Source organism: Equus quagga, unplaced genomic scaffold (genome assembly GCF_021613505.1).
Source record: "Equus quagga isolate Etosha38 unplaced genomic scaffold, UCLA_HA_Equagga_1.0 73442_RagTag, whole genome shotgun sequence".
Lineage (NCBI taxonomy): Eukaryota > Metazoa > Chordata > Mammalia > Perissodactyla > Equidae > Equus > Equus quagga.
The window spans coordinates 4,356,849-4,381,718 of NW_025802777.1; the positions used below are offsets into that span (position 1 = coordinate 4,356,849).

General features: G+C 43.7%; 1 protein-coding gene across 1 annotated transcript in view; it reads left to right on the forward strand.

Moving 5' to 3' along the window:
* Nucleotides 1-19,494, forward strand: part of LOC124234322 (lebercilin-like protein) — a 50,617-nt gene extending 31,123 nt beyond the window's left edge. Inside the window, exons 5-10 of the mRNA XM_046651637.1 lie at nucleotides 1,068-1,582; nucleotides 3,504-3,641; nucleotides 13,521-13,605; nucleotides 15,160-15,266; nucleotides 15,432-15,573; nucleotides 18,760-19,494. Coding sequence (XP_046507593.1) covers nucleotides 1,068-1,582; nucleotides 3,504-3,641; nucleotides 13,521-13,605; nucleotides 15,160-15,266; nucleotides 15,432-15,573; nucleotides 18,760-19,472 — 1,700 coding nt within the window. The 3' untranslated portion in view covers nucleotides 19,473-19,494. The remainder of the gene's footprint in view (nucleotides 1-1,067; nucleotides 1,583-3,503; nucleotides 3,642-13,520; nucleotides 13,606-15,159; nucleotides 15,267-15,431; nucleotides 15,574-18,759) is intronic.
* The last annotated feature ends 5,376 nt before the right edge of the window (nucleotides 19,495-24,870 follow it).

Below are 24,870 nucleotides of genomic sequence, written 5' to 3' on the forward strand. Positions count from 1 at the left end.
AGTTAGGACTCCGGTGACATTGACCACTACTTTCCCTTCTCTCTCCAAGATGAGGGCCAGATTTTTTTAGATTCAAGAATCCAGATTCAATCTCTCTTTCTCAGAATATAGACATACTAATCTGTACACATGCACATACATATATTTACACACGTGCGCACAGATACATACATATATATCATACAAATGCACGTGCATATGGGGCAGAGCATAGGCACACAGCAGAGCTGGGTTCTGTCTCACCACTTATGAGCTCTGTGCCCACTGACAATGACATCGCCAAGCATCAGTTTGTTCATCTTTAATGTGGGATAATAGGACAGCGATGTTCACACACATTTGACATGCTCAAATCCAGTTATATGAGCATGGTGTAATATTGTTTAGATACTTTTTGTTTAAAATAGACCGCTGATCACAAGCCACCTCACTACTTCATTCAGTGTGCAGCCAAAGTAACAAAGGACAGATTGGCTGTGTTGAATTTATTGAGAGACAGAATATCTGTATTTACAGTCTAAGCAGTTTAATGGCTTTTTATGAGTCCTCTTGAATACACGAGATCTTCCTATATAACGGCGGGCTCTCACTTTACACTCTAATTACCTCATAACATTGTTAGAAGGATTCCATTAGATCGTCTGTATAAAGCGTTTAGCTCAGTGTCTGACGTATGGTAAGCACCTAGTAAATGTTATCTATTATCGTGATTTTTAGTTTAGCTTTTCTGTAAGAAATAAGTCCAGTTTTAGAGTCAAAGAAGACCTGGTTTTCAATCTATTCTGTGTCACTTTGTGGTTATGTAACCTTGGACAAATGATTTAAAATCTCCAGCTACAAAATAGACTATTATTGACCTTCAAGAACGGTATTAAATGAGATACCTCTATATAAAGTGCCAAGCCTAAAGCACGATATTCCTTAAATGTTAGCTCCTTCCCTTTCTAGTGTTGGTGTGTCTGTACATGTATGCGGGGAGGGGATGTTATACATACGTGCATACTTACATGTCTGCATATCTGTCTATATATGTGCCTAGTAACAAAGTGAATTATCTGCTTACACAGGCCAGAAGGAAATCCCAGTTGAAAAAAAGCGCAGCTGGAATGCACCATTTTTAAATTCTCAAATCAATATGACCACCCAAAGAAGAGGCGTTATGGCTCATCGCATACTCTCGGCAAGGCTTCACAAGATTAAAGAACTGAAAAATGAAGTAGCGGACATACATCGGAAACTGGAAGCCACAGTAATAGAAAACCAATTTTTGAAACAACTTCAGCTTAGGCACTTGAAAGCTATAGGAAAATATGAGAATTCACAAAATAATCTACCTCAAATTATGGTTAAACACCAGAATGAAGTAAAAAGCTTAAGGCAGCTACTTAGGAAATCCCAAGAAAAGGAAAGAAGCATATCTAGGAAACTCAGAGACACCGACGGCGAGCTCCTGAGGACTAAAGATGCTTTGCAGGCGCTGCAGAAACTTTCTGAGGACAAAAATCTTGAAGAGAGGGAAGAACTTACTCAAAGATTGTCTATTCTTAAGACAAAAATGGAGGCAAATGAAAAACAAATACAGGTCTGTATTTCAGAGGCCTAGAAATTTTCAGGTTCCAAAATTAAGACAGAGACGGTGGCCGTTTGCCATATTTGCCCCCGTGTAAGGAGCCTTACCAGCCGCTTTGCTCGGCAGGCCTGCGAGCGATGTCGTCCGGCGGGCGCTGTGCGCAAGGGCGCGTCCTGTGGCGAGGCTCATTTATCTGGAAATGACCATCCAGTGTTAGGGGACTTCTTTCATGGGCTGGAAAGGTTGTGTTGAGTTGGGTTGTGTTGTGTGAAACCTCTCTTAGGAACTAACCCTCTCCTTCAAACTCGTTATGAAAAGGCTGCTCCCCGACACCCTCAACAGTCCGTGTCCTCCGTCCCTTTCCTTGTGTTGTCCCTCATCACGGTGTCCAATCGTCACCCCTTAGACATTTTTGGCATTTTAGAAATAGAAATTTTTCCCAGATAATACTCCTGGGGACAGAGAGGGAAAAGGAATGCAAATGCTTGAGGAAATGAATGGATTGCTGTTCCTCACCGAGATCTCATTGGCAGGGCTGATTGGGAGAACAGCTTGACTGTATTGAGGACTCTGCCTGTTTTGCATTAGTTAGTCTTTGGTCTCTATGAACATAAACAGAAACGGAATTAATTTATCGTTTAATTCCTTAATACATGACGGTGGGAGAGAAGTATTTTCTATGATCTTGAAATAAGAAGGAAATTCCAAGTTCATTTCATTGACTTTTTTATCTCAGTTATTTCTTCCTTGGTGAAATCCTCTCTTTTCAGAGAGAATTTTCTCCATAAAATGTATGTGAGCTACAGAAAATATGAGCACCCTCGTCTCCCCTCGTGGGAAGTGCGCCGCAGTTCTCTGGTTTGGCCTCTTAGGTCCTCTTGGATCCACCTGAGGACATGTCTGTCGTGTAGCAGTGTGTTTTTATTTCAGCTACATATTTTTACATATATATGTTGAAGTAGTTCTTGTCTTTGTTTTAGAAACAACACCAAAAAGAATTCAAGAACTAATTAACTATTTCCTTAACAAAAGCACTTGGTTGTATGGGAAATTTCTTTTGGTTGTAGGGCATTTGGTGGGGAAAAACATTTGTGGGCCGGAACAAGTAGGCATTTTTTTAATGTTAATATTTTAGGGGGTGGGATTTTTAGTCCTATTTCATCCTTTTAGCTTACCCTATTTCCCACTTTTCTTTAACGAGAAAGTATCAATGTTATGAGGGAAACCACGCTTTATGGAAAAAAAAGAGAAAGAAAAAGCCTTTTAGCCAAGCCTCTGTCAACGTCCAGCTCAAACGGTTCTCCAGTGAAATCATTCTCGTTCCAGAGAGATGGTGAACATGCAACAGGAGCCCTGTGTGTAGACGGTTACTGTGCCGAATCGTCGTTCCCTTGCCTTAGACTCCGTCTCTGTGGGTGTGGCTCTGTGAGTGCCTGTGTCACCGTCTGCTCCCAGCTATCTGAGAACCACAGTCCTGGACGGGCTGTCTGCACTGATGCTGAACACACTTCAGCGAGAGAGGCTTGAAAGGTTTTTAAAGGGCACGCTATGCCGAGTGAGCAGAATTCTTCCTTTCAGCATAACTGCTCAGGTTTCGTTTTAAAGTAGGACATTGGTATTTATTGATTTTCAGGATCTTTCCAAAATTTTTTTTATCAGATTCCAGAGTATAAAAAAATGTTAGGTTCAAAACATATTTATTCTCTAGAGTTGGGACCTGGGATTTTTTGGTGTGTCTGTGTGTGTGTGTGTGTGTGTGTGTGTGTGTGTGTATGGTTATATTTAGTTCTAATATACGTCCCCTATACAAGCCATCTACTAAAGTTGTGTTAAAAATCTGCACTTCTCATGAATGTAATTAGTTCCATTATAACTGAAGTTTTTACTAACACTACGTTGGTTACAGAGTAGTTGAAATGTATCCTGTTTTCAGAGCTTGGAACAACAACTGAGGTTGAACAGGAAAGCCTTTAATCGCCAGCTGGCCATTGAGAACCACAAGACTTGTGCCGCTCAAACAGCCACAAAGACTTTGCAGATGGAAGTAAAACGCCTTCAGCAAAGACTTAAGGTACTTCTTGTAGAGCGAAATTTAACAAGATTTGTGAAATTCTGCTTCCCAAGATATCAGAGCTATTTATGCCTATTATGTCTTTAAATTATTTAACTTCAGAAACATGTTTTTCAAATCAACTTTCTTCCCTACAACCATATGAACAGATAGGGGATCTGAAATTATTAGAATGAGATAACAGCCTGGTAAATGTGTGCCATAATTAGAAAAATTAAAGCTCTAATCTATTCATTAATAAGACTTCTTGTTATTATTTTTATTTCATCACATGAAATAATATTATTGTATTTTATTACCTTTTTTTTTTTTGGTGAGGAAGATTGTCATTGAGCTAACATCTGTGCCAGTCTTCCTCTATTTTGGAGGTGGGATGTCACCACAGCATGGCTTGATGAGGGGGGTGCAGGTCCGTGCCAGGGATCTGAACCCACAACCCTGGGCCACAGAAGCACATCGCACAAAGTTAACCACTACACCACTGGGCTGGCCCCTTTCGTTAACATTTTAATGGAACCCAAAATAAGTTTTTTAATTGAAAAATTAACCTATTAAAATATTTAGAGTAATTTTAGTGGCCTATAGATTTATTTTAAAGTCTCGCTCACAAATATGCTTGCAAAATGGTCTTTTAAAGTGTGTTTTATGGGGCTGGCCCCATGGCCGAGTGGTTAAGTTCGGGGGCTCTTCTTCAGCGGCCCAGGGTTCGGATCCTGGGTGTGGGCCATGCTGAGGCAGCATCCCACATGCCATAGTTAGAAGGACCCACAACTAAAAAAAACATACAACTATGTACTGGGGGACTTTGGGGAGAAGAAAGAAAAATAAGATCTTTGGGGGAAAAAAAAGTGTGCTTTAAAAATGGGAATTTAAAATATTTATTTTTTCAGACTTTTGCTATCGTTCTGCCTTCCAGATTTCTAAAATGTCCAAAAGTTGGAAAAACTAGATAAAATCCTTAAGAATTATAGCCCTTTCAAGCCTCAAATTAGTAAACGTTAGGCTTGATGCGTTAAGACAGGAATCTGTTTTATGACAATAGGGAGTTCAGATTTCCAGGGAGCCCTGAGAGCACTCAATGGCAGGGGGAGGGTCTCAGGGGAGAGAGTGGGATCTGAATTCTCCCTTTGTGAAGCAGGAGAAAGAGTTCGGTGTCTCTTCTCTGGAGTCTCAGGAAACTTCACAGAGAAGACTATGCTGGAAGATGGGCGTGGCCAGAGCAGCCAGCTTAGAGGTCTAACAGCAGAGGCTTCAGGATCCACTGGGCCAGGCAAACACGCACACATCTGGAGACATGCTCTTGGAACTTTAAAATAAAAACTTTTAAATTTTAAAATAAATTTTGTGCTTTCATATGCAGCCATATGCATGTAAGTAGTATACAGTCATTAAAAAACAATTTTGTCAGAAAAAACACTGGGCCAGCCCTGGTGGCCTAGTGGTTAAGTTCAACATGCTCCGCTTTGGTGGCCTGGGTTCAGTTTCCTGGCATGGACCTACACCACTTGTCTGTCAGTGGCCATGCGGTGGTGGCAGCTCACATACAAATAGAGGGAGATTGGTAGCAGATGTTAGCTCTGGGCAAATCTCCCTCAGCAAAAAAAAAAAAAAAGAAAGACTATAGTAGGATAACAATGGAAGTGGGGAGAGAATAGAGAAGAGACAGTTACAGAACCTGGATTTCCTTGAATATCTTTTTGGTAGATTTGACTTTGGAAGCCTGTAAACATTTTGCATAATTATGAAGCAGAATGAAAAGTAAAAACATTGAAAAGCATTCCCTAAAAAGCTAAAGTAAATGAAAAAAATGAACCCACCTTGTATTCTGGTGGTGGCATAATGTCACAGACACCATTCCAAACGACTGAAAACACATTAATTTCACTATGTGCCCAGTGAAATCCACTCTTGGTGGTAGTGTGGGTACGGTTATTTTGAGACTGTTGTGTATATCTCATGGGATTAAAGCACAGGATGAATTATATTGGTCACTGAGAACTGGGATTGGGGGATGGAAGAAAGAAAATACAGAAGTAAGATAAGGTCGAACAGGAACCCTGCAGTCCTGACTGTGAATTGAAGTGAAAGTGTGAATTTATGATATATTTTACCTTTAAAAATAAATACATGTTTCCTAATGTGACCAACTCAGTAGCAATGAAAACCCCTAGTGCCCCGATTAGGGACTTCAAATTCCACACCCCGCTGAAAAGAACCAAAGCACCTAAAAAAATTCTAAGTCTGGAGCATAAAATATACTACGTGAGCCTAAGACATATTGTCATACAAAAGCAGGGAAAGTATGGAGAACGCTCAGGGTGGTATCAAAGAGACTCGGTAGCCGTCTGGAATAGGATCTTCCTGGCCAGAGATGGGGCCATTTGAGAATCAATACAGTAACTGCGTGGACTGAAATTAATCAAATATATAGAAATCCCGAAGTTCACAATGATACTTAAAAACAAAGCACAACACCTCAGTGATTAGCCCTCACCTTTACATGATACTAGGGAACCAGCACACTATTTCAAACATTGGTCAACAGAGGATAAGAAACTATTATTTTTATCTTTCCTATACTCAGAGTAACCAAACCTGTGAGGAAGGCAGATCCTCCGTGTGAAAGCATTCCGGTTAACAATGAGGAGGAATGACAGGGTCAGAGCATCACTATTTTGGAACTCCTCATGAGTTAATGGATCTAAGCAGTGGCCATCTTTGGCTGCCAGCATCACAGAAGGGAAACATCAGCCACTGAGTACCTCCTGACTGATGGGCACACCACCACTAGATCTGATTAAACATTTAGATCTAGCCACCAATTTAAAAGAAGGGTAGAGGAGAGTGGGACATGATAAACAACACCTCAAGGATGCAGTCAGCAACATCAGACTGTGGGAAACTCTACAGCACAAACAACTCAGTTTCTGCAACAAACAAAAGAGATGAGGGTGGGAACTTCCAGATTAAAAGAGACTACTAGAGGGGCGGGCCTGGTGGCTCAGCAGTTAACTGTGCGTGTTCTGCTTCGGTGGCCTGGGGTTTGCCGGTTTGGATCCCGAGTGCGAACATGGCACTGTTTGGCAAGCCATGCTGTGGCAGGCATCCCACATATAAAGTAGAGGAGGATGGGCAGCAGATGTTAGCTCAGGGCTAATCTTCCTAAAAAAAAAAAGAAAAAGACTACTAGAAAAACTCAACAACTGAAAACAAACAACCCCATTCAAAAATGGACAAAGGATTGGGGCTGGCCCCGTGGCCGAGTGGTTAAGTTTGCGCACTCCGCTGCAGGTGGCCCAGTGTTTCGTTGGTTCGAATCCTGGGCGTGGACATGGCACTGCTCATCAGACCACGCTGAGGCAGCATCCCACATACCGCAACTAGAAGGACCCACAACGAAGAATATACAACTATGTATTGGGGGGCTTTGGGGAGAAAAAGGAAAAAATAAAATCTTTTAAAAAATGGACAAAGGATTTAAATAGACATTTCTCCAAGAAAATATAGGAATGGCCAATAAGCACATGAAAGCTCAACTGGTCATTAGGGAAATGCTCAAGAGCACAGTGAGTGAGATACCACTTCATACCCATTAGTATGGCTACTATCAAAAAAGAAAAAAGAAAACAAGTGTTGACAAGGATGTGGGGAAATGGGAACCCTTCTGCACTGTTGGTGGGGATGTAAAATGATACAGTAACTATGGAAAACAGTATAATGATTCCTCAAAATATAAAAAATGTATGTGGTCCAGCAATTCCACTCCTGGGTGCATATGCACAAAAGAACTGAAAGCAGGTTCTCAAAGAGATCTTTATACACTCATGTTCATAGCAGCATTCATCAGAATAGCTAAAACGTGGGGCTGGCCTGGTGGTGCAGTGGTTAGGGTTGTGTGCTCCGCTTCAGTGGCCCAGGGTTCTCTGGTTCAGATCCTGGGTGCAGACCTACACACAGCTCAACAAGCCATGCTGTGGGAGCAGCCCACATGCAAACTGGAGGAGGATTGGCACAGATGTTGGCTCAGGGCCAACCTTCCTCACTCCTCTCCAAAAAATAGCTAAAGAAGCAACAAATGTCTCTCAACAGATGAATGGATAAGCCAAATGTGGTCTATCCATACAGTGGAATGTTATTTAGCCTTAAAAAGGAAGGAAATCCTGAAGCCAGCCCCGTGGCCGAGTGGTTAACTTCACGCGCTCCGCTTTAGCGGCCCAGGGTTTTGCTGGTTCGGATCCTGGGCGTGGGCATGGCACCGCTCACCAGGCCATGCTGAGGTGGCGTCCCACATGCCACAACTAGAAGGACCCACAACTAAAATATACAACTATGTACCAGGGGGCTTTGGAGAGAAGAAGAAGAAAAAGAAAAGAAGAAGATTGGCAAGAGATGTTAGCTCAGGTGCCAATCTTTGAAAAAAAAGAAAAGAAAGGAAATTCTTTCACATGTTACAACATGGATGAATCTTGAGGACATTATAAGCCAGTCACAAAGAGACTAAGACTGTATTATTCCACCTAAATGAGGAACTTAAGAGCAGTCAAATGCAGAGACAGAGAGTATAGCGGTGATTTGCCAGGAGCTGGGGGAAGGGCAGGATGGGGAGTCATTGTTTGATGGGGACAGTTTCAGTTTTACAAGACGAAAAGAGTTGTGGGAATGGATGGTGGTGATGGTTGCACAGCAACCAGCAATGTCAGTGTATTCAACACACTGAACTGTGCACTTAAAAATGATTAAAATGGCGAATTTTGTTATGTGCATTTTACCACAATAAAAAGAAAGGAAAAAAATTGGATTGTATACTTTGAAAGGGTGAATTGTATGGTATATGAATTATATCAATAAAGCTGTAAACAAATTTAAAAGAAGACTAAGAGACATTAATAAATCTCAATGTTTTGGACCTTGTTTGGATCCTGATTGAAACGAACTTTAAAAAAAAATTATAAAACAGTTGGAAAAATGTGAAACAAGCTGGATATTTGACGATATTAAGAGATTATTATTGACTTTTTTGCTAGGTGAAGTGTTGATATTGTGGTTAGGTTTTAAAAGTGATGCCATTGTCTGTTATACATACATACTAAAATATTTACAGATTAAGTTCTATGATGTCTAGGATTTGCCCCAAAAGAATCCAGGGCCAGGGAGTGGGGCGAGAGGGTGGGTGTGTGAGGGAAGCAGACGGGCGTGAGTTGTTCATCGTGAAGCCAGCTCATCAGTTCCTGAGCTTCACTCTACTATTCTCTCTACTTTGCATATTTTTAATATTTCCATAATCAAAGTTTTTCAAAGGGAAAAATTACGTATTTTATGCACAAAAAAAGAGTTGAAATAGATCAAGAAGATGGGCTAAATACACCCTTTTCATCCCTTCCTGCCGAAACCCCATGGAAATGACAGAAAACATTTTTAAAATAATAACGCGTAACCCCAGAAAGGATACCATGATTGTACCAGAAATGCCAGAGAATTTCTGGAAGATAAAAAGCAGGGGTTTTTTGGGATTGATGGAGAAACCAGACAGAGATAATCACAGCCCAGAAAAGGTGGTGGAGAGGTACCAGGGACAGGCAGGGAGACCCCGTGCTCCGCATCAACACAGGTGACCACCAGGAGCAGAGCGTCAGGCACCCATCTTCCTGTTTGACGGAAGCGAAGGTCCTCAAACTGGGGAGCACAGAAATCATCTGGGGAGATCTGAAAACTCCCTTGCCCGGCCGCACCCAGTCCCCTGAAAGCGGGGTCTCGGGGGTGGCAGCGGGCGTCCGTAGAGAGGCGTTTGTCGGGTAGCAGGCGGTGGGGGGGGGACAGAGGGAGAGCGCTGAGCACAGGCGAAGGATTCAGCCATCTCTCCTGCCCTCCTGCTCACCCGCGCGCACAGCATCAGACAGCCCAGCATCTCCCACGGGCAGAAAGGGGCTCCTCCCCTAGAAAGTGAACGAACCGCTTGAGAAGAAATGGGGCAGCTGGTCTAAATAGTGGCATCCGAGGTAAAGCCCCTCACAGAGTAAATTCTGGAATCTGAGAGGCACTCAGTCAAATGACCCACCTCAAAGCAAGACGTGCCAGTGAGCAAGTCCCACTGATTTACCCAGAGCCAGCCTGCCCTCCCACCTAAGAGAGGAGCCGGCCAAGGAAATGAATTTCCACACAGAAGACCCGGTAAGTAATCAGTCCAGCCCCTCATTCTTAAATACGTTCAGGCAACCCGATCTATGCGGAAAACCAGCAGCGTGAAGAGTAACAAGCAGAACGGCTGACCCCGTAGATTCAGTTAAATACCGCAGGATAGAAGATTTTGTATCCATAAAATAAGAATGTTATGAAAATGGAAAAAAAAATCAGAAAACAATCAGTGAACATTACAAGAGGGTTGCCAGCATACAAAACTCAGTGGAAGAGCCGGAAGATAAAGAAAATCTAGGGATGTTGAGGAAATCTCCCAGAAAGAAAGAGCCAGAAGACAGATGAGAAATGCATGGACACACAGACGGTGTAATGCAAAATAATTGAAAACAATCCATGGGTCATTTCCCGTAAGTCTGTCATTAAACCCATGGCCCATCACCTCTAGTTTCTCCCTGCATTCAGGATATACTCCTGCCTTCCTCCAGGGCTGTTTCATAAGGAAAACTGAGATTCCCTTTTACGCTTCCTCGTCATCCTTAGTACTGACCCACAGGAAGAGGAATGGAAACTCTAAAGATGTTTTAGAATCCCGACTGTTCCAGTTACTATGGCTGCATGACATATTACTCCACAGCTTAGTGGCTTAAAAAATGACAACATTCATTTTGTTCACAAATCTACAATTTGAGCAGGGCTTGCCAGGGATAGCTCATCTCTGCTGTTCTTGGCATCAACTAAGGTGGTTCAAAGTCTGGGGGCTGGAATTACCTGAAGTCTCACCCCTATGTCTGCAGTTGGTACTAACTGACAGCTGAGCTCTTAGAGTGTTGGCTGGAGCCACCCTACATGCAGCCTCTCCGTGTGGTGTGGGCTTCCTTACAGCATGGTGGCTGGGCTCCAAGGAGAAGAGTCGAAAGATAGAGAACCAGTCACACAGCCCCACGTCCACCTCACTCCCTTCATCAAGGCAGTACAAGGGGAGGAGCAAGACGGCACCTCTTGACAGGGAGTCTCAAGGTTCTGGAAGAGCATATAGGACCAGAAATACTGCTGTAGGAATTTTAGAAAAATACAATCTGCCACATTAACATAAGTCATTACTACTTGAGCTTGGGAGGGTATGGTCCCAAAGATCAAAATTTCTATTTCTGTACCCTGAAACTCATTTTCAAAGCCACCCAACACCAAGTCTAGGCTCTGCTCCAACTCTAGAGCATAGGCCAAAGTGAGGGGATGGACGTCAGCCTTCCATAGCTCCCAGATGGGTGCTGCAAGTCCAGCTTACACCCAGGCTACAAGCTTATCCCTGTCAAAGGGCCGGTGTCTATCCAGACATCGTTTCCTATCTAATTTTTGGAGGCCATCTATCTTGACCTTACTATGTTGCCACACCACGATCCTACTTCCTATTTAACTCTGACCTGATACCCTCTGAGCCGTGAGTAGTCATTCTTTCCTGTGAGCATTCCACAGGATTTCATGAGCATTCCAAGGTGTAGATTTTCTCTTATTGTTTCTCTTGATTAACTAATTGAATCACACAACCACGCAAGTATCCTGGATCGTGTTCTGAATCTGTTGTCTTCGATTTTTGGCCCACCTCTGTGGTGGGTACACAGACTTGAAGCCTGAAGGAGAACTGTCCTTCACGTTACTTCCTTCTGACCCCAGCCATTGCTGCCCCAGCCACTGGCCACACAGCAGTTCTCAACCTGCCTCCTTCCTGCTCTCTGCTGCTGAAGTACGTACTGACCCTCTGAGGATGGAGATCAAATCAAAAGACCCAACTGAACTTTCCAGATAGCGAAAACTTGCCCCTCTAAACACCAGAATCTTCCTTGTCTTAACCAGTGTGGGTGAAAAATCTTTCTGAAATGTTCTAGACAATATCCTTCTTAAACATAATACTTGGAATATACTTGCCCAATTTTTCATGGTAATAAACTGTCACCATCACTGTTCTTTCTAGCTAAGTGAAGTGTTATCACAATGAGACAGAAATAAAAAGAGAAAAATACTGTAACATTTTTGCTTCTAGAAACCTAAATTCTAGAAAAGATTAATATTGTCATATTTTATCCATTTATGTACCTCTAATAGCAAATTGATTTTATGATTACAAGTGCAAAACCAACACTCTACAATTCAGATGCGCAAAAATATGTAATATTCTTTATTTTCTATAACTGTACTTCCTTATGACCCCCATTCCCACAAATTGGAGGTGGAGATAGGGAGGCACGTGGAGAAATGGACAGAAGCTTGTCTCAGTCTCTTCTAATTAAAAACAGTCCTATTTTAGGTTGCCTCTCAGACCTGCAGAGTTTTTTCCCCGTCCCCATCCTCCATCTCTCAGTGGAGACAGCATCCAGGCATAAGGGAAAATGAGCACGTCCTATTGGTGGAGGAGAAAGAGGCCGTGGACCCATGCGCTGTCCTCTGGATCCTCTAGAACTAGTTCTATGGAGAGCGACTGGTCTTAACTAGTGAGATTCCCAGGACCTGTCCGTTGTGTACTGAATGGGGCTGCTGAAACTCATGGCCTCCTCTCGCTAAGTCAAATCTTGGTGATCTTCCCTTGCTGATGGTTGATGCCAGTGTCTTGAGATGCACCCACCCTCTGATTCCTGGCTAGACTCTATCCCCAAGCCTGTGCTATGGGATCACCTGGATCTGTAACCTTGAGGACTCCAGAGAGGGTTCCCCAGCTCTCCACACAGCTCCCCTCCACAGGCCCCATGTGTTGTGGAGCTGAAGGACGCAGTATCTTTGGCTTTTGGTCTAGACATTGCATCGAGCTGTTTCTAACTGACTGGGGCAATACCATCTCACTCTAGCTCCATGCTGACCATGGGGGCTTGTTTATGGGGTTTGAATTTCCTGGGCCATGCCAAGGCCTGAGACTTTTCCATCTGATTTCTCTCCATCTCTCTCTTTCCTCCTTGGTCCTCTCTCCCATCCCAGGGCCCCTTCCTCTTGGGCTGTCCTCTCTCATTGCACAGTGGGAGACACCCTTAACTCACATATACCCACCTCTCCTGACAATGGTTTTGACTTAAACTCAGTGGTCTTGGGTCTAACAGGCTTGCCTCTTGATGTATGTGTAACAAAGAGTGTTCCGTATTTAATAAAAGCTTCGTCTTTTTTCTCTACGTGCAAGGATTTCAAACCTTTTTTTCCTTGCCAAGACTTTAAAAAGTCAATATTGAGATTTAAAGCTGAACAACGATGTCTTTGTTCTGGGCTTTACCCACCCTGCACTTGTCTAAATGCAGCCCTGCCTAGTAGAACTTTCTGCGATGATGGAAATGCTCTGTCTGCACTGACCAATACTGTGGTCACCACTCACATGTAGCTATTGGGCACTTGACATATGGGTAGTGTGACTGAGGACTGAATTTTTAACTTTATTTTAATTAGTTTAAATAACGACGTGGCCAGTGGCCACTATATTGGAGCATGCAAAAGAGCGATAAACTTCATGGCACAGTGAAAAATACAGTGAAAGAAGCTGGCTTGCAAACTCTTCAAAAATATCATTCCCAACACAATAGTTTGTCACTCTGTTAAAAAATACTTTTTGATACCAGGAATGCTATATAATGATATGGCCTGTTTCTGTTTCTGCTAGAATCTATAGATTCTATTCAAAGAATACTGAGCTCACTTAACCTGTTTTTAGAAGAAATCAAGGATGATAAAAGCAAACATTTATAGAAGAATTGGTATTGTGGTTCTCTTTAGGAGAAGGATCGAGAGCTTGAAATTAAAAACATCTACACTAATCGGATACTTAAAAATTTACATGAAAAAGAAGATTATCCAAAAGGTATGTTTCAATTATTTTTGCTCAAAATTTATTTTTAAGTAACTAGTCAGATTTTCCTAATTTATGATCACCAAAACTGTGGATACTTTAAAAAGTCATTTTATCACGCATTGAAACCCATTTTGTGATTCTTGAATAATGAAACTGTGATATGGCTGAAACAGCCAGAAAAGACTAGAAATGCTTTCCTGTCTTCTCATCTTCCGCTTGGTCCTTTCTGTCCTTACTTCAGGTGAAAGGAGAGGATAACTGTTCAGCTTCAAGCAAAATGCCTGCCAAATATTGAACTCTCTGGGTGTATCTGTTAGCCAGTGTGTGGATTTTTGAAATCAACTTTACTTATGCAAAAAAATGCACCTATTTTAGGGACCAGCCCAGTGGCATAGTGGTTAAGTTCGTGTCCTCCGCTTCAGCAACCTGAGGTTTGCAGGTTCAGATCCCGGGTGTGGACCTGCACACCACTCAAGCCACACTGTGGTGGTGTCCCATATACAAAGTAGAGGAAGATGGGCACAGGTGTTAGCTCAGGACCAATCTTCCTCACAAAAAAAATAAAAATTAAAATATACCCATTTTCAGTGTGCAGTTCAGTGGGTTTTGACAGATGCTCATACCCATGTAACCACCACCCCCATCAGGACACAGAGCGTTTCCCTCTCCCCAGGAAGTTCCCTCAGGCCCCTCTGCAGTCAGTTGCCGCCGCCCTCTGTCCTGGCCAGAGACACCCACTGATTTCCCTCCTGCCACAGCAGCTCTGTCCGCCCGTTCTAGGATTTCATTTCAGTGGCATCATACGGCATGTACTCTTTGGTTTGGTGTAATGTTTTTGAGATTCATCCATGTTGCTGCTGCTGTCACTGGTTTGTACCTTTTTATGGCTGAGTAGTATCGTTTCCTTCAAGACAGGATGTACTTATTTTTCGCCCCAAGATCTGCCAGTGTAAGATTCCGCTCAGAAGAGGTACGACAGGAATCCTCACCTGTTTTGGCAGAAGAAGTAACTAACCACGCGATTACTCTTAAAGGCAACAACCTCAAATTTCCTTGCCTTCCGTTGTTTGCTTCTGGATTATAACCCAGAATAACAGCCAGCAGAGATGATAAAATCAACCGTGGGGTCATTTCAATGGGTAATACTTCAAGGAAAGTGACCTCTAGACTTAGTGGCCATGCTCGTTGGTCATTGATAACGGAGCACTGTGACACAAGAGATGGCCGTGGCTCGCTCACAGCTGCACGGCGACAGTGTTGGGTCCTTTCAGAGAGCAGGAACAGCATGTGTGCCAACAGCCCCGACCTGGCGCCTGCCTGCTTTGTACTCCAACTCTGTGATATCCCTAACCTATGTCATCCAAAATAAGACAAAATGGGTGAGACGGTAGGGGAAAAAATGAAATTGGAAAATGTCCTACATACGTTGAAAATGTTTAGAAAATACCTAGTATACTTTGTTTCATTATTACATTGCAAACTTCAGTGTTATTTTATATTTGAAATCAATATTGCTTCCAAATGTAAAATATGTTTCTTACATATAATGTACCTGTTCTGTAGTTTCTTCAACAAAATCAGTCCAAGCAGTCAGGAAAAGTTTTTCACTTTCAAGTGTGAGACACCAGGAAACCCAAAAGTCGGAAGACAGCCCATCTTTAACAGCCAAGGTACAGCACGCTTGATTCCGGCAGCGCCTAATTAAAGATCCCTTTACAACAATGGGCTATAAAGTCACTTGTTCTTTACAAAAAAGTATTTGTCTTCATTGAATAAAATACAATTTAAAGTTATCTGTACCCAAAACCTGTTTTTGCTGCCTTTCTAAATTCTAGGGTAAAAAGACAACAGGAAGCGTTGGCCATAAAGCGAAATCAAGGACCGTCATCCAGGCGGTTCCTCACCTTCTCAGCCAGGTGGCTCCTCACGTTCTCAGCGACCCGCCGAGCCAGGGCGACTCCAAGAGGAAACACGAAGGTAACTGTGACCACTGTTGGTCGTCTCCTTTACTCTGACTTGACTTTTTCTGAATCGTGAATTAGTCTACATGTGTCTTATCAAAGTAAACATAAAACACACACATACCACGGAAAGCAACATTACAAAAGGAACACCTGTGTCAGCAGTGGCTTAAGAAAAAGGACACCAGTGTCCCTGGAGCCCCCGGGGCCCTTCAGAACCACACCCCTCCCACCTCCACGAACCTCCCCGTCCTGCACAGGACCCAGTCAGCCTGTCCTCCCCTCACGACTCCCTGTCCTTGTGTGCCCTTAAACAGCATGTTCAGTTTCGAAAAACTGAGCAGCAAACCCCACCCAGCTGAGTGAAGGGCAGCGCTGCCCCCCGTGAAGGCTCGGCGAAGGCTTCCAGAAAGGACGAGCTGGGGAGACTGTGGCTTCAGCTTCCCTGCGTGTGCACGGGCCCCATCAGGGCGAGGTCACGCTCATCCTGGGCGTGGAGGTGGCACCTGGCAGGGCCCCTTGCAGGACCAGGAGGGAGAGGTCGGGGGCCATGGGCCCAACCTCTCAGGGCTCCCCTCCCGCTCTCGGGAGCAGGTCAGGCGGAACACCTGTGTGGGGAAATGAGTGTCCGCAGGCAGCCCAGGCGGCTGCGCGGGGAGAGGGGCTTCCCCTTCATCAGCCACCCTCGGGATGGCCCAGGGACATTCGGGGCCTGGGAGGTGGGGCGGAGAGGGGTCTTGGTGACGCCAGCCCTTAATGCTGAAGCCTCTTGGTCTCTGACCGGTGGCCCTCTGCCCGTGGGTGCGGCTCCCATGCCAGGCTCTCGCTGCAGGTGCCTATCCCCTCTTCCTACCAGGGCTGGTTTCCCAGACCAGGTCCTCCTCTTTCTTGGTAAATGCCGTCATGACACAAGAGCACAGCCCCTACGAGCTTCTTGAGAATGGGTGCATGAAGTTTGTACACCTTCCATCTGGAAATGCCATTATTCTACCCTTATACTCGGTTAATAATTGGGTACAAAGAAAGTTCTAGGTTGGAGATCTTTTTCCTTCAGAATTTTGAAGACACCGCCCCATTGTTTTCATGTTAAATTATTGCTAATGGGAAATGTGGGTGAAACCCCACATGGATAGGCAAGCACAACCTCCGTGGAAAGAACGGTCACCAACAAACAATCCTCAAAGCTCACCCAGCACAGGTCACCTGCGTCACCCGCGTTCCCTGCAGCAGAGTGGAGAGGCCTGCTGAGAGGGCCTAGCGGGGCCACCCCTTAGATGCGGGGCCACATGGCCTTCCAATAAAGTTGAGCGAACACAAAGGTGCAGCAGAACTCGCCAGGAAAGCCCTCTGTTTGGGGCCATTTGGCGGGAGCCGAGGACAACTGCATTTTCAGTCACTCGTCTATTTAAGTTTTCCATTTGCTTTTCAGTCCATTTTGGCAATCCCTATACTGTCCTACAGTCTATGCACTCACGTGACAAATATCTTTTAAGCACACACTATCTGTCAGCCACTGTTCTGGGCACCAGGGATACAGCAGTGAAGACAAAATACCCTGCCCTGAGGTGCTTACAGTCGAGTGACAAACATTACATGAGATCAGAAGGCACGTGGTCTGTTAGGGGGTGAGGCACAGAGAAGAGGGGAAGGAGGGGGCTGAGGCAGGGCTGGTGGTGCGAAGTTGGGAAGATGGCACCTCAGCAAAGACCTGCAAGGAGGGACGAAGTGATCCACGTGGACACCTGGGGAAGGGCATTCCAGGCAAAGAATGTTCCACAGACCCCATAGCCTGGACGGGGGCTGTGCCAAGGGGAGGACTGAAGTAGGAGATGGGGGGAGGGGTGTCCCCAGATGGGGCCTGGCTTTGTAGCCATTGTAAAGACCTGGGCCTTCTCTCTGAGGGTGGTGGGGAGCCATGGAAGGTTCTGAGGAGGGAGCAGACCTACCTCCCTGGGCTGCTGCGAGGGAAGGGCGGCAGCAGGGAGACCAGGCAGGAGCCCACTGCCACAACCTGGGCGAGAGACGAAGGCACCCGGACTGCGGCTGGGAGTGGTGGAGGAGAGAAGCAGCAATTTCAGCACGTTACCAAATTTCACCATTTGCATCAAGTATCATAGGGCACAATATTAACAGTTTTTTAGAATTAACTAAACATTTTGCTGGCTTCTTTGCTCACCACTAATTCTTGAAACACACTTCTTTGTCTTGCAAGAATTCCTTTTTTATTTTCCTGGAGTATAAATGAGTAGTTTTATTTCAGAATGTGTTCATTTAAGGAAGTTTTCCAACTGTCTGCACATGCGACACTGTCCCCATTCTCCCTCACAAAGGACTGGCCACTCAGATTGTCAGTGGTGCCTTGCTGACCAGTATGGAGGTGGCCCACGCAGGTTTCCTCAGGGCGCGTGCGTGTCTGCACCTGCGCGGGCCTTTCCTCTGGAGAGGGAGGGTTAGGGCAGGGCTGCCTGAGTGCTGAAGAACCGGAAAGGAGGCTCCTCTCCAAATGGGCTGTTCGTGCCACAGTGTGCCTGGAACGTCTATTCCTGTCCATTCGTGTCCGTCACCTCCCTCTTTGGAGCAGCTGCCTAGCACGCTGCAGGCTGTGCACGCGATAGGTTATTTAACCACGACTCCCTCGACAGACATTTAGGTTTCACTGTTACTAAACCACGCTGCAGTCAACATCCTTGCACCATCTTTGTGTACTTTTGTGGGGTTTGGTCCTAGAAGTGCAGTTGTTGGGTCTGAGAGTATGTTCACTTAAAATTTTGATAGATACTGCCAGATTGCCATCCAAAAAGAGCTAGACCAATTTATAACCCCCGCAGTGGGGAACACAAGTTCCATTTCCCCATATTCTCGTCAACTCGGCAAGTTATTTGCCAAGTGGGTGGGTAAAAAATATTCTCTTGTTTTCACTGGCATTACATCCAGCTAGCGATGTTGAACATCTATTGATAAGTTATTGGCAAATTTTAGTTCTTCTTTTATGAATATCACTTTTCTTTGATTTCATAATTCTCATTTATTTGGTATGTATAACATTTTCCTGTATTCTCGTGGTGACGCATTTATTTTCGTACCTTTTTTGTCATCTTAATGTGCTTGTCAGGGAGTGTAGATAAATGTGCTAAACATGCCACCTTGAAATAGAAATCCATTCATTTTAAAGACCACTAAATTGACTATTCCTCTCACATAGGTTTATCCCAGGAAGAGGAACACTGGGAAGTGGAGCCACCTCTGAAGAATACTGGAAGACAAAGAGAGAACAAGGAAGATCAAGAAGAAAAAGCCACTTTAGTGAAAGAAGAACTACCACCAAAAACAATTCAGGTAACTCCTGAAAGGGAAGGCAGTCAGGAGGAAGACACAGTGAAAGAGAAGTTTAAAGGGCGTCTACACATAAGCGACACGGACGAGAGACGTGATAAACAGGCTGCCCCAAACAGCAAAACATCCTTCAGACAGAGAAAGCATTATTCCTTCACAGAAGCCATCGAAAACCTGCATCACGGGCTCCCGGCTTCGGGCGGGCCAGCCAACGCCGGCATCCTGAGATACGGTCACAGCACAAGCAGACGTCGCGGCAACGCGCAAGAGCTGAAGCTAGAACCCGCGGCTAGCGGGTATGAACCCTCCTTCGGGATCTCTTCCAGAACCAGCGCAAAGGAGACGACATTCCGAGATAAGAAAAGCAGCCTAATGGAAGAACTCTTTGGCTCAGGCTGTGTCCTAAAAGATGAGCAAACAGGTACCGGAGGGTCTGAGGAGACTTCGAGAAGTAAGAAGATGCTCCACCTCCCTCCCAGCCAGGCCTCGGCCAGCAACGCGTTTGGAGATTCTAAAGTAACTATGGTAAATTCTATGAAGTCCTCTTCACCCACAGAAGGAAAAAGAAAAATAATTATTTAAATATAATCAATATCCTAATACATTCCGGTTTGATATTCTAGTTCTTATGTGCCTTTAATCTTGTAATTTTAATGTGTCTGTGTGTGTGTGTGTGTGTTTCAGTAATTAAATTGACTTTGGATAACTAAGGTTTTATTGGTAATCTAATAAAAAAAATCCATTGTAGGGGCTGGCCCCGTGGCCGAGTGGTTAAGTTCGCGCACTCCGTATCAGGGGGCCCAGTGTTTCGTTAGTTCGAATCCTGGGCGCGGACATGGCACTGCTCATCAGACCACGCTGAGGCAGCGTCCCACATGCCACAACTAGAAGAACCCACAACAAAGAAGACACAACTATGTACCGGGGGGCTTTGGGGAGAAAAAGGAAAAAATAAAATCTTAAAAAAAAAAAAAAAAATCCATTGTATATTGGCCAATGACATTTCAAATACGAAATTACATCTTTTTTTTCCCCACAACTGAAACATGCCCATTGTCTTTTGGAAGACTGATTTATTCTGTGGGTTTAATATTCTATGGGACTCCACAGCTTGCAAGTCTAATTTAATCAACCCAAGACATACACATCTCAGACATACAAGAATTTTAGCATCAAACTGCGCTGGAACTTAAAAACATGGAAGCAGCATTGAAAGGGAACAGTATGATCAGAAGACTCTCTTTACTTAAAAAAAAAAAAGCAGTGATTACCAAGCTTGTTTTTATGAGAATTATTTGAGTGTCTCTTATTCAGCTAAACTGGGCATCTGATATTCTACCTTTGTGATGATACTGTCCTCACGTATACCTAAGACTCAGTAGTTTTTATTTACGTTTGTTGCATACCTGTACCTTGACCTTTTTTCTGTTAATCTTGTTCGAAAAAAAAAAAAGCATATCAGTATAATTAGCGTCCACTCAAGCTAGCTGCTCAGTCCTAATTAATCTATTCATTACACCTAGAATATTTTAAACTAGACCTGTACAAAGAGGAGTATACTCCCAATGTTAATCAGTTAACTTACCTTCATTTATTTATAAGGGCAACTGATTAATAATTTAGACTATACTGGGGCCAGCCCGGTGGCGCAGTGGTTAAGTTCGCACGCTCAGCTTCTCGGCGGCCCAGGGTTCGCTGGTTTGGATCCCTGTGCGGACATGGCACCACTTGGCAAAAGCCATGCTGTGGTAGGCGTCCCATGTATAAAATAGAGGAGGATGGGCACGGATGTTAGCTCAGGGCCAGTCTTCCTCAGCAAAAAGAGGAGAATTGGCAGCAGTTAGCTCAGGGCTTGTCTTCCTCAAAAAAAAAAAAACCAGACCTAAAGGCAGAACTTATGACTAGAGACAACATGGATTACTATAACGCAATAGAGAGTTCAATCTACCAGGAAGATATAAGTTCTAAATGTACAAGCTTTAGCAATAACTTGAAAACATAAAACAAAAATTGACAGAACTGCAAGGTGACACCACAGCGGGAGATTTTCACACTTTTCTCAGTGATGGACAGCTCAGCAAATAAAAAAGCACCAGTACAGATGAACGAGACAACTGGTAACTCTGACCTAATGGACATACACAGACAATCACACCCAACAACTTCAAAACTTGTATTCTCCATCACATATTGGGCATTTACAAAAATTTCACCCTAACATATTTGAAAGTTGAGAAGAAATGGATAAATCCCTACACTAAAATGCCTAATACGACTCAAGAAGAAATATAAAACTGAAAACCCGATAATTATTAAAGAAATTTAAATCTTACAATAAAAATAAAAGAAAATGCACTCTTTACCAGCAAGTTCATCATATATTTAAAGAATAGAAAAATTCGGATCTTAAAACACCTGGTCTAGAATATAGAAAAAAAGGCACACCCTCCAACTCATTTTTCGGAGGCCTGTATAAGCTTGATACCAAAACCAGATGAAGAAAAAAACAGAATGTCCCCTCATCACTCCTACTCCGCAGTGACTGGAGGCTCTAGCCAGAGCAATTAGGCAAAAATGAAATAAAAGGCATTCAGGGAACGAAAGAAAGAAAACTATCTCTATTCACAGATGACATGATCTGATAGGTGGAAAATCCTAAGGAATCCACTAAAAATTATTCAAATTGATAAATGAGTTCTGCAAGGTTGCAGAATACAAGAGCAATGTACATAAATCAAGTTCTATACACTTGAAACAAACAATCTGAAATGAAGTTTAAAAAAAATCTTATTTATAATAGCATGAAAAAGAATGAAATACTTATGAATAAATTTAACAAAAGAAGTGCAAAACTTATCACCTGAAAACCACAGAACATTGTTGAAAGAAATTAGAGACGATCTAAATAAATGGAAAGACATGTTCATGAAGTGAAGTCTTAGTATTGTTCAGATGGCAATACTCCCCAAACTGACAGATTCAGCGCGATCCCCATCAGAGTCCCAGCTAACTGCTTCGTAGAAATCGACAAGCTGATTCTAAAATTCCTATAGAATTGCAGGGACCTAGAAGAGCCAAAAGAATCTTTAAAAAGAACAAAATCGGAGGATTCACACTTCCCAATTTTTTTTTTTTTTTTAGATTTTTTTTTATTTTTTCCTTTTTCTCCCCAAAGCCCCCAAGTACATAGTTAGTTGTATATTCTTCGTTGTGGGTCCTTCTAGTTGTAGCATGTGGGACGCTGCCTCAGCGTGGTTTGATGAGCAGTGCCATGTCCGTGCCCAGGATTCGAACCAACGAAACACTGGGCCGCCTGCAGCGGAGCACGCAGACTTAACCACTCGGCCACGGGGCCAGCCCCTCACACTTCCCAATTTTAAAACTAACTACAAAGTAACAGCGATCAAAATACTGTGGTGTCGGTGTAAGGACAGACATGTAGAAGAATGGAACAGAACTGAGAGTCCAGAAGTGAACCCATGTATCTATAGTCAACTGATTTTTGACCAGGATGCCAAGACCACTCGATGGGGAACAGTCTTCTCAACACACGGTGCTTGGACAACTGGATTATCACACATAAAAGAACAAAGTTGAAGCCTTACCTTACTCTGTATATAAAAATTAACTCGAAATGGATCAAAGACCTAAACATAAGAGCTAAAACTATAAAACTCTCAGAAGAAAACTTAGGTATAAATCTTTTTGACCTTAGATTTGGCAATGGATTCTTAGACATGACATCAAAAGCACAGGCAACAAGAAGATTGGCCAAAGCCACCCAGTCTTCATTCAACTTAAGACTGAACTCACTGGGAAGAAAGAGTCAGTACTCCGAGCATTGAAAGAGGGATGCACACACTTCACCGTCCACATACGCAGGCAGAAAAGCTGACTCACAAGCAAGAACAGTGAGCCCAGAGAGGACGAACTGCCGCCCTGGGCTGCACAGGGTGTGCAAACCAACCACACATGCAGCTTTGAATCTGGTGATGCCACCCGAGGGCTCTGTCCTGAAGGGCTAGTCAGCGAAGAACACCCTAGAAAATTCTCCTAACAACTGGTGGTTGGTAACACCTCAGTTATGAAGAAAATACACTCCCTGTGAAAGGCATGCATGGCCCCAGTGGAAAACTATTACGTGATTTTTTTTTTTTTTTTTAGTTAAATATTCCTGGGTATTGACTGAAGACATAGCGGGAGGGGTATAAAAAAGTCTAAGAAGGGGCCGGCCGGTGGCATAGTGGTTAAGTTCATGCTCCGCTTCGGTGGCCCAGGGTTCGTGGGTTCAGATCCTGGGTGTGGACCTAGCACCACTTGTCAAGCCATGCTGTGGCAGCATCCCACACACAAAATAGAGGAAGACTGGCACAGATGTTGGCTCGGTGACAATCTTCCTCAAGCAAAAAGAGGAAGATTGGTAACAGATGTTAGCTCAGGCCAATCTTCCTCATCAAAAAGAAAAACCCAAGGAACAGTCTCTGGCCCCAAAGGCACTTGCAGCATGGATGGAAAGAAAACCTTTTATCACAAAAAAAAAGTATCTAAAACATAAGGAACAAAACCACAAGAGCAGACACCACAAGTCAGTGCAAAATTAGTTGACAAATCAGTCATATAGATGTTACTTAAGATGTTCAGACAAGGAGGGGAAGAAAAAAGAAATCAGTATCATCTAAAGTGATCAGGGAAGGCTTTATAAACAATCTCAAAGGTCTGGTAAAATATAACCAGACTGGGGAGAAGGGTCGGTACACACACACACACACACACACAGTGCCCCCATGGAGAGCTGTGTGTGTGTAAGGAAAACCATAGGAGGCCAGAGAGCCCAGCCAGACAGGGGACAGCAAACGAGTGTGCCCGGCATCCCACCCACTTGGGCCGGCGACAGGAAGGGTATACTAACCCCATACAAAAGTGACTGTGGATTTGTGTATACAAAGATTTCCCCGCTTCACTTCCCATAAATATAAAGCAAACAAAACTGGCATGAAGACAGCTTTAGATGTATTTTAAATCAAACAACAGATGTCTATTTTCATGTAAAGCTATAAACTTTATCTAGTATTTTTTAACAGAAACAAAACCTATAGCTATCCATATGTTACACAGAAAAAAGGAAAAGCACAAATGTCCACACCAGTAATCCCAGTTCTGTGGAATCACAGGACACTTTGCTTCCTGGCTCCTTTTCTATACTTTCCAAGGAGGAAGACTGGCCCTGAGCTAACATCCGTGCCCATCTTCCTCTGCTTTACATGTGGGTCGCCTACCTCAGCATGGCTGGACAAGCAGTGCCATGTCCACACCCGGGAACCAAACCGGCGAACCCCGGGCCACCGAAGCAGAACGTGCAAACTTAACCGCTGCATCATTGGGCCAGCCCCCTAACTTTTTTTTTTTAGGTATTACTTTTATAATTTAAAAAACTTTTATTTTAAAAGCACATGTATCAACATTCATAAATGTATGGAATATCATTGGGAGAATCGTAAGGAACTGGTAACAATGGTAAACTTTGGAAAACTGGGTGACAGGACTGCAGTCAGAAGATACACTTCTCAGTAGACCCCTGTCTGTATCTTTCGAATTCAGTACAGACAGGCCTCGTTTTACTGTGCTTCGCAGATACTGTGCTTTTATAAATTGAAGGTTTGCGGCAACCCTGCATGGAGCAAGTCCATCGGCGCCATTTTTCCCCCAGCTTTTGCTCACTGCATGTGTCTGTGTCATTTTGGTAATTCTCGCAATACTTCACACATTTTCATTGTTATGTTACAGTGATCCATGATCAATGATCTTTGATGTTACTGTTGTAACTGTCTCGGGGCGCCACGAATCACGTCCACATATGAAGGCAAACTTCAATAAATGTTGTCTCTTGACTGCTCCACCGACCAGCTGTTCCCCCGTCTCTCTCCCTCTCCCAGGGGCCTCCCTATTCCCTGAGACACAACAATATTGAAATTAGGCCAAT